The sequence below is a fragment of the Solanum pennellii genome, chromosome 5 (assembly GCF_001406875.1).
Source record: "Solanum pennellii chromosome 5, SPENNV200".
NCBI lineage: Eukaryota > Viridiplantae > Streptophyta > Magnoliopsida > Solanales > Solanaceae > Solanum > Solanum pennellii.
In genome coordinates, this window is record NC_028641.1 from 72,676,634 (window position 1) to 72,686,380 (window position 9,747).

Here is a 9,747-nt window from a genome sequence, read left to right on the forward strand (position 1 = left end):
ATTCAAATAATCGATTTTGACTCTTGTGTTAAGCAAATCATGAAACTAGACTAGAAACTTGTTGAACACATCCAAAGATTTTCTTTGATAATAAGCGCAACCATTCGAATAGTCGATTTATATGAATTTGGAATTCATGCAATATAAGCAGAGCTTAGTGCACCAAGCTACTTATTTTAGAAAATAGAGGTATTGCAAACTGAATGCCTACTCTAGTGACGAGACCATTTAAACATATTTACAACCAAATGATGAATAATTTCTTGTTTGGTAAACACTCACTTATTTAGTTTAATATCAATCATTCATATACCCTTGTGCAAGTTCTTCGCACTTCACATTACCATTATCACTAGTTTTAAGGAAATAACATATTTAGCTTTGATATAACCATTTAATATACCATCACACATCATTACAACTGGAAATTGTCCTAAAAAAGGAAGGGTGATATACCCTAGTCTATGATCCTGATGACTGGAAAATGGTAGGAGTAAATACTGAAGAGAGATGAAAGATCATTAGAGTGGCCACGAAAATTGGTCGTCGATGAGGAAATATAAATCAATTCTCAAACTGGTGTGATGAAACAAGCTTTACAAATGCTGTCATGGCAATATTCTGGGAATAAATTTCACCTGACAGATTGGCCCAAGTTGCCTTTCATCAATGAAGAACAATGTTTCATAATTATCACCAACTCATCCGCTTCACCTGTCTCTACCATAACCAATTGTACATCAAAGCTACCTAGCAATAATCATTACTGGCAGAAAATTTGATCTGTTTACAACATCATAACGGGCTTTACTGTCAAGTCTTGTGGATCTTGAAGCCAAACACCCTGGGGACAAAGTTTTGCGTTGGTTTTTGCGGCTTGAGGTGTCCATAAGTCATCAAGAAGAGATGAGGAAATGTCGTCCCAAAGTAAGCTCCATCAATATCTTGAGCAGTTAAAGAAATCATAACCAAGAACAAAAAATAGGCTACTCAAGCAGGCAACAAGAGCAATATGAAATTTATGAGCAGAGACGTAATCTCAAAATTGATATAAGATTAGCAAGTGTGTGTGTGTGCGGAGAGAGAGAGCACATCAAAAAGTAGTAGCAGAAAAGGATACTGCCTTGGTACTTCGATCGAGGGTAATAGATGTCCTCACACTTCGGACAGTATATTTTTACAGTACTTGCACGCGGAATATCTGATTGACCAACGGGAAGACAAGGCTGTCCACTGCAGTAAACTCGTGGGCATCTTCCAAAGTCGTAGTTTTTGTACTTCTCCAACTGAAAGGTTTGTCCCAGATATTAGGCACCACCACCGTCTCATGGACAGGGTTAAATGAAACATAGTAAAAACAACACATCAAAGGGAGGAAAATATGAAACTATACAAGAGAATGTGGACAAGCAATTACCATAGCGGCTATTCCCTTGCTAGTCAAAATGTACCGAACATGAATCAAACCATACAACATCTCAGCCGCCGATTCAACCAATTCATTCTGCTCTTCTGTGAACATATCACCTATTCAAAGCAGGAAAAATTTGACAAACTGCAATTGTCTTAATATGAAAGATGATGCAGCATTTTGATGTAGGACAGTATTCTTGGTCTCATAAAGACACAGACGGGGAAGTTTTACTTTAGATTATAAAGGAGGATGTGTTTCTAACTTGAAACATAAAACAAAAAATGAAAGAATCGTTAAGCTTGGTCTGCCCCAAAAGTCCAAGGATGTACTGGTAACAAAGACATTTTCAACTTGAACATAAAAGTAGATTCAGGACTTGCAACAAATTGATAGCTTGTTAGATCATGCAACAGAAATTATTCAGAAACGTCACATATATCATTTTTCCAAAACATCAGAATTAGTTAAGAGCCATGGTAACAGATTAACCCCCAACCTCACCCACCAATGCAAAGAAAAATAAAAGGATTTAACTCGTAATGTTTTACACCAAGAGATGGAACTGCTAAGGAAAATAGAATTTTTGACATCAAATAATTAGGAAAAAATACAAGATTATTTAAAACTCACACCAAAAGAACCCTAAACCTGAAATATCTGGCCATGGAAGCAGATTTGGCGGATAAGAGTTCCCCACAAAGGTATCAATTTTTGTATGGTTACTAGCAAAGGGGGCCACTTTAACAGTGTACAGCTTGATGAGCAGAGGTATGACACTGCTCAAAATGCTTTCTGTGTAACGGAACAGCTGAGACAGTCAACCATCTATTTCTGCATTGTCCATACACAGCTCATTTGTGGAGAATCACCTAAACCTTAAAGGCTTTTGCATGGACAATGCCAGGCAAGATAAAAGAAGCTCTAGCAGCTGGGAGGTAACGTTCACATGCTTAGGATAGGAGTAGATGGAGAATTCTCCCAGCTGACAATCTGGAAGGAGAGAAATTCCAGATGTTTTGAGAGCTTAGAGATATATGCAGAAGATCAAGATGAACTTCATCTTACTGCTATGTTTTTGGTGTAATCAGATTTACTCTAATGATACTGGGTCTCCATCTTTTGGCACCATCAAACAAGCGAATACATGAAAGAGAAGGGAGTTAAAAACAGCAGACAAAAGAATATACCAATATTTATTGCAACACATGCCATAATTCCAGAAGAAAACTGAACTCTTGATTGAAAAGAAGCAGCTCCTTTTAAGTTCTATCAGCAGTTAGCAGAGGTAAACAGGAATTTATCCCCTTTCCATCCCATCTTTTGATTTTTAGCAAGGACAGTTGGTTTCCTTTTTTACTTTCCAATGAGATGTGCGATAGAATACAATACACAATTAGCCATAGGGGCACCACAATTTCAATATATCAAGGTTTACTGGCTTAAATTTGCTGCATTGTGGCAAGAAGGTCTCATCAAACATGGACAATGAGAGACAAAGGAGATGCTCCCAGTGTAATCACAGGCGCGCTTAATCCTAAAGCGAGGCTCAAAACGTGTTGAGCTCTTCTCGTCGCTTAATGTGTGCTTCAGTATCGTCATCAAAGCTCTAAAGCATACTTTTCCTTGCCAATGAGCCTCTTCTGAAGAGGTGACACCAAACCATTGATAATTCAGTTTTTCGTAAAAAGAATGTCAATTTCTTTGTTCATAAATTTGACATTCATACTCCAATCGTTAGTCTTTGACTTGACATATATATATTTGTATTTTTCTCCCTTTGAGTCTTTTTTCACTAAAGCCCACACTTTATTTGCACTAAAACTCCTACGGATCTCACAACTTTTTTGCACTTTTTGTTTTTGATAACACTGAACATTCCTCCAAAACCTTACTACTCCCTCCGTAGCCACCAAGTTTAACAATGAAAGGAAGACTTTGAAACTGCAGTTTAAAATAAGCCATAAATATTTAAAATCATCTCATTAAGTGTGAAGTATTCAATTATCCTTCGGGGTGGCCCAGTGGTTTGGAATTGGGACTTCCATATTGGAGGTTTCAAGTTCGACACCCCTTGCCAGCGAAAGCACGGGGTTTGCCTTTTAGGTCGAGCTCGTCGCACCGGGCTTGCCTAGTGCGGGTTACTCTCTTATGTGGTTTGCGAGCTATTGCATAGGAGCGGGGGTTTTACCCTGTGCGCACCAAAAGGGTAGCAGCTGCGGGTTTCCCTTGTCAAAAAAAAAAAGTGTGAAGTATACGATTTAAATGTTACAAAAAGAAAAGAGTGTGACATAAATTGGAGCAGAGGGAGGACTAGATAAGAACTTTACTTCAAATGACTTAAAAATTATATGAACATAAAGACTCAAAATGACTTAGAAAATACATTTGCATCACCTATGGGCATTTCTACACAATTATGATGGTACAGCTTACACCAGTTGACTGAACCTGCAAGAGTGACTGAAAAAGTATAACAACCGGACTCTAAATTCTAAGTTTTAGCACCCTGTTTTAGGATCTAAGACTTTATACAAGTCAAAATAACCATTTGGGACTTGCTTGAGGGGTTTGGGTTGGGACACAAGGGGACAACCCACAAATAGACTGCAGATTTTTTCTGGTATTGTTTGCTTCACAACACGATCACAGCAGGGGAATTTTTGTCATCGCAATCGCATAGGGCAGTGTAACAGGTATAAAAGCTAAAGTTTTTTATTTCATTTCAAGACATTTTTGGGGTGCTCTGCACTCGGTTTGGTGCGATTTTTGGAGAGGAAATCATCAACTAACTTTGGATAAGTTTCTTAGACTAGTATTAGTGCCTGTTTGGATCGACTTATTTTAGGTGTTTTTAAGCCAAAATAGCTTTTTGTTACCAACCAAGTCAAAAAAAAAAAAAGAAGCCAAAATAGCTTTTAAGCAGTTTGAAGTGTTTGGGTAAAGTTAAAAAGTGCTTAAAAGCACTTATTTTAAAGCCAAAATAACAAAAATAAGCCAAAAGCCATAAGTTAGAAATCCTAACTTATGACTTATAAACCAAAAGCCAATCCAAACAGGCTCTTAGTTATTATATGTCAGGACCATGAGATTCAAAGCTTCAATCATTGATTTTGAAGTGTCCAATGGAGGGATTTTGTCCTAGATTCTAGAATGTGCATTTTAGGATTTGAAGGTATGTCGGATTGGGAATCTAATTACAGATTTGAACTCGGGAACTTCCGGGTAACTAATTTTCAAATAAATTTTGGATTTTGACCCTGGGGATTGAGTTCGAATTTTATTAACTTTAATTTAGACCATGTACTAAATTATGGGAATAGATTCTTATCTTCGTTTGACGTTGTTGAACATTCTTTAGGCTAGAGTTGAGCCATTTGGACATGTTTGGGTGTGGAAAGGAGGTCATAAATGGCTGAAAGCTTGCTTTAATCGAGTTAAGTCGAGCCTTTTTTTGTCAATAGGGTAATAATTCCCAATTTATGTGTTATTCATGACTTGTAATGTGTAGGGATAATTTATGCATGGCATGACACGGATATATACAACTATCAGGTGTAAAAGGGGATACTTGAAATGCTAGGCTTTTGCTTTCGTACCCATATCCACATTTTGATGAGTTGAGCATTATATATATGTCATGTTGAAGTTGGGCTAGTTAAATACTAGTAAAGCGCCCCCAAGGCCTAGCTCGAGTGGCAAAAGGTGGAGGATCTGTGGCTTAGGTCGCAAGTTCAAGCCCCACACCATGCAAAGTGAAGCCAATGGTAGAGGGGCAACCCCATTATCCACCGAGTTTAGAAGGCTGTGATTGGTCAAAAGGGTGGGTCACAAACGGATTTCTCGGTTATCCAAAAAAACACTAGAAAAGCATGTTCTAACTTCTATCTTCATATCTGTTGAAATTCATGCTTTATCTGCTATGTAGTGTACATTGATTTCCTTTTCAGCTCCTAATATGAAATTGATACAGTTGTACAACTTACTTGTGACGAATTAGGGACCATGTGATGTGGGGACTATTGAGTTTGGATTGTGAAAGTAACATGAAGGACTATTTGGGTATGTAAGATCGTTGATATGATCATTTAGTTTCACAAAAAAAAAAGATCATTAATATGATCATATGCGTGTGGATATGAATCTGTCGCTTATGAGTCAACGACTTGCTACTTCCCTAGGGGTGTACACGCTAACCATGAAAGAGTTAGCCAACTGAGTTGAGAAGTGAATTATGTGATAAAGATTTTACCTTAACTGTCTTCTTTGACTATTTAACTTTGTTTGATTCGTTATCTGTATCGAACATTTCTATTATGTTGGTTTGAATTGCGATAAATGCTTAAATGTTGTTAATTGGCTATTCCTGCCTATATTCTTGTTAATTGCTCATTCCCTTATATGTCCCACCTAAATTGCATAAACTAAAGGTAAAGGTGTCTTTTTAAGTAACATTTCTCATTACTCTATGGGAGCAGTCAATGAGACTTATTGGGTACAGATTGATTTTCACACGCAAGCTACACTTCCTACACTTTTTGGTACAAGTTCGGATCACATTACCAACATGGTACGCGAGTGAGTTCCAGTTGTGATCCAGTTTTTCAGTAGTGTATCGTTTGCCTTCTACCACAGTGGTCATGACATGCTTTCATGTCATTATGTTGTTGACTTCTCCATTTTCGAACTATGTACTAGTTGAGAAATTTTGTACCTTTCTCTTCAGTTTGCTCATTAGTCATGACAATGTAACATCAGTTCAAGAAAATTTAATTATGTGCTTTTAATTTGGCTTCCATGTTGTATTAAATCTCTCATTTATGACTATTCAATTGTTAGCTTTTATTATTAATGCTTCCGCATAATTAGATTTTGGGTAATAAATGTTTTGATTTGCCTAGACTGGTATAGTCAATCATAGCTAAGGGAGGGTTTGGATCGTGATAGGAAGTTACTCATTTATTATTATTTTTGAGAGCATGAACTTGATCCAAAATTAACTTTCAGTAATTTCTCCCAGCCTATATAAGAACCAGTGTTTTGGACGGCGAGAGGCGACAAGGGCCTGCCTCGCCACGCGGCGAGGCGAGCGGCGAGGCGCTCGCCTTTTTGAATCGAGGCGCCAATTAATACCAAAAATTAAAAACATTTAATTGCACATATAATATTCAAAATTTCAATAGCAATTACATATATTACAAATACTATAATAATTACTATAGAAGAATTAATTTTTTTTCAAAAAAATAATGTACAACAGTCACAACACAGTGAAAGCAGAAAGCATTTTACAGTAATCCGGGACAAAACAGAGAGCAAAGAAAACAGAGGAAAAAAAGAATAGTGAAGGCAGGGACAGTGAAGAGTGAGAGAAAGAGACGAATGGAGCAGCAACTCGAGGGAAAGAGACGAAGAAGAGAGCAGCGACTGAGGAAGAGAAGAAGATAGCAGCGACCGAGGAAGAGAAGAAGAGGAATACACAAAAGTCTGATGAAAGTTTGAAAATAGAAAAAAAAAACCTAATATTATTAAGTTAAAACTTTTTTTTAAAAAAAATTCAAAATGGCGACGCCATTGGGTCGCCTCGGGTCGCCTCGCCTCAGTTGATAATGGCGACACAGCCTCGCCTCGCCTCGCCATTCGCCAAAGGCGCTATGGCGAGTGCCTTTCACAACACTGATAAGAACTTGTCATCCTAATCAACCTAGAAGCTAGAACATATCAAGTAAAACTAACTAGTTTTCCGCATCTTCCATTCACTAGGTACTAATTTGTGGATATAGTCCATAAGAAACCAAAAAAAATAAAAATGAACCCAATAGTTTCAAAGACGAGAAAATTATTCTTCAATATAATGTAAAGATAAGTCCAAAATTAATTCTCTGGAATTTCATAACAAAATATGAAGTAATCTAAATAAGAGAAAAAATATGTACCATGGGAGGATTCAACATCAAGGATGAGGTCAAGTGCATAGTCGTAGTAGGGAACTTGACTGCTCAATCCACATAAGTTAAAATCATCCTGAATGTAATCATCATCAACTTCACAGAAGAACTCGTTACCACGCAGGTTACAAAACCAAGAAATCCATGAAGTATCATCCCCATCAGAACCACTAACATCAGACTCTTCACTGTCCGTTTCAGATTCCTCTACAAAGTAGATAAAAATGAGATTATACTCCTGTCGATTTTGAAATTCAATGGTAGTGCATTATGGGTTGGCATAGTATGTCACACTATACCCCACGAAAAAGTAGCACCTCAAGAAGACTAAATTACGTATTTTATTGAGAAAAAAGTTGTGACATGCTTTCCACAACCCAACACAAGAACCAACTATAAGTAAAAGATCAAGTTATTCTACTTGCAAGGCTAAAGGTTTTTAACAATCAAAACATTAAGCCTGACTTGAAACAGGATAAATAATACAGATAGTGTTAATTAGTAAGGGCAATATACCATATAAAAATATCAATTTTAACTTCATAACTTCTATCCCAGAGTACAATTGACTGATACTACAGCAATATATATTGACAAGTACTAGCATAAAAAGACCACAAAAGTCTGGCCTGAACTTATGATTGCACATCACAACACAAACTATTTTAGAAAAAAGAACTCAACTTTGTAAGCCACTAACAAGTATTGACTATGTACAACCAAGCAAATTACATATGATTCCACAAGGATAATCTGCATTTCTTCATGTTGAGAATCTGAGAATATCAGAAATTCAATTTGGAAACATCCACAAAGAACAAGCAACAAAATAAGCAGATTCCGGCCATACTCATTCATCCATGTTCACCCTTTTAGCACTTGATAAAGCTTTATCTGAAATTCATTCCATGATGCTTTTTTGATAAAAGGAACATTGCAATTACTTCCAAAGAATTGCATCCTTAAAAAATAGGGGAAACCGGAAACGAAAGCAATTTTACTATAAGAACAACTAAAACACACCAAAGATGGATGAAGCTCTCATAAATTTTAATAATTTCATATCAATGCAAAGGCAAGTGGATTAAGCTCCAAAAATACTTTACAGCCAAAGCCGCAATAAAAGCGAATGATATATCTTTCCTGCTTCAAAGCATGACCAACAGCAGTTGAAAACCATTATATAAAAAAACATAAGAAGAAGAAGAAACTACAAACTCCCCTGTTTTCATTTGCCTGTCTCGCTTTAACTTGGCATAGAGTTTAAGAAACTAAAGACAACTTTTATTTAATCTTATAGTCTTAAACTAAAAATACATAGAAAGAACCCAAAATATCGTTTAATCTTGTCGTCTTAAACGTGTCATTTGAAATTAAAGATTAGAAAAAAATGTTAAGAGACAAGTTTCTGAAACGGACTTAAAAAGGAATGCAAGACAAACAAATTGAAACAAGGAAGTAGCTAATCACAACTAAAGCCTATTATGCTCATCTCCAGCAATTACTCCCAAAATCACATCTCTATTAAAACATGTTAAACCAAAACAGCCGGATCCTCTATTCTACCAGCAGCTGCAGAAATGATATCAATAGATAATCACAAAATACTACAGTTTTCACCCGATAAAAACAAAATCCAATGCTTTCTAAAAATGGAAAATATTTAATGGCGAAAAAAAAAATCCTAACCATCGGAGCACTTGTTTTTGTTGGTATTACGATGATCAAAATGCGATTTTCCAGCACCACCACCACCACCGGTTGACGTAGAGGGAACAGCTTTATCCTTCAAAGACCTAGATGTAGAAGGCGACAACTTCTCTAAGTGCTTATCCAACGCATCGTTAATTCTTTTCCGATCCAACGGTCCACCGATCATCTCCGACTTGGATGAACCACCACCTCCTCCTCCGCCACCTCCTCGATCTCTATACATTTCTATCAAGTATTTATCAAACCTTGCTACTATATATCTATATCTGCATTCAGGAGATTACAGAAAGTTACGGAAAATTGGAGAGAAATTGAAACTGAGAAACAGTGAGTCGGGTTGAGGAAGATAATTAGGGTTTCAAAAGGGGAAAGTGAGAGAAGAAGACACAGAGAGCTTCTATGAGGTTCTCTCTCCTTTTTTTGATTTTGTTATTGTTAGATCTTTTGTTTTCTTTCTCCACCTTTGTTTTTTTCTTTTTTAATTTTTGACGCTTAATACATCGATAATCTTTAAATTATAAGCAAATTTTATTTACAGAAAATTGATTTATTTTAATTGATTGTCGAAATGATTATTTTTTGACGCTTAATACATCGATAATCTTTAAATTATAAGTAAATTTTATTTACAGAAAATCGATTTATTTTAATTGATTGTCGAAACATATAATCATG

At 36.3% G+C, this 9,747-nt stretch overlaps 1 protein-coding gene across 2 annotated transcripts; it reads right to left on the reverse strand.

Annotated features, from left to right (window-relative positions):
* Positions 1–310: 310 nt before the first annotated feature.
* Positions 311–9,528, reverse strand: LOC107020870 (putative casein kinase II subunit beta-4). Of its 2 annotated transcripts, none has more exons than XM_015221395.2 (5): positions 9,049–9,528; positions 7,348–7,566; positions 1,418–1,512; positions 1,121–1,286; positions 311–944 (listed from the first exon to the last, which is right to left on the reverse strand). In XM_015221395.2, exons 1-5 carry the CDS (start codon positions 9,293–9,295, stop codon positions 814–816), a joined length of 858 nt encoding a protein of 285 aa, XP_015076881.1. In that variant the 5' UTR covers positions 9,296–9,528; the 3' UTR covers positions 311–813. The 2 variants fall into 2 exon arrangements, with proteins under 2 accessions (XP_015076881.1, XP_015076880.1); XM_015221394.2 differs by having other exon boundaries at positions 1,418–1,527; positions 9,049–9,526.
* Between the last annotated feature and the right edge of the window lie 219 nt (positions 9,529–9,747).

Bases quoted from the DNA above. Each gene is read 5' to 3' on its own strand.
- LOC107020870 (XM_015221394.2), bottom strand. From the start codon at position 9,295: ATGTATAGAGATCGAGGAGGTGGCGGAGGAGGAGGTGGTGGTTCATCC. The intron at 7,567-9,048 runs GTTAGGATTTTT...TCTACTTTGTAG, and splicing joins CAAAAACAAGTGCTCCGATG to AGGAATCTGAAACGGACAGT. The intron at 1,287-1,417 runs GTAATTGCTTGT...CAAACCTTTCAG, and splicing joins GCAAGGGAATAGCCGCTATG to TTGGAGAAGTACAAAAACTA.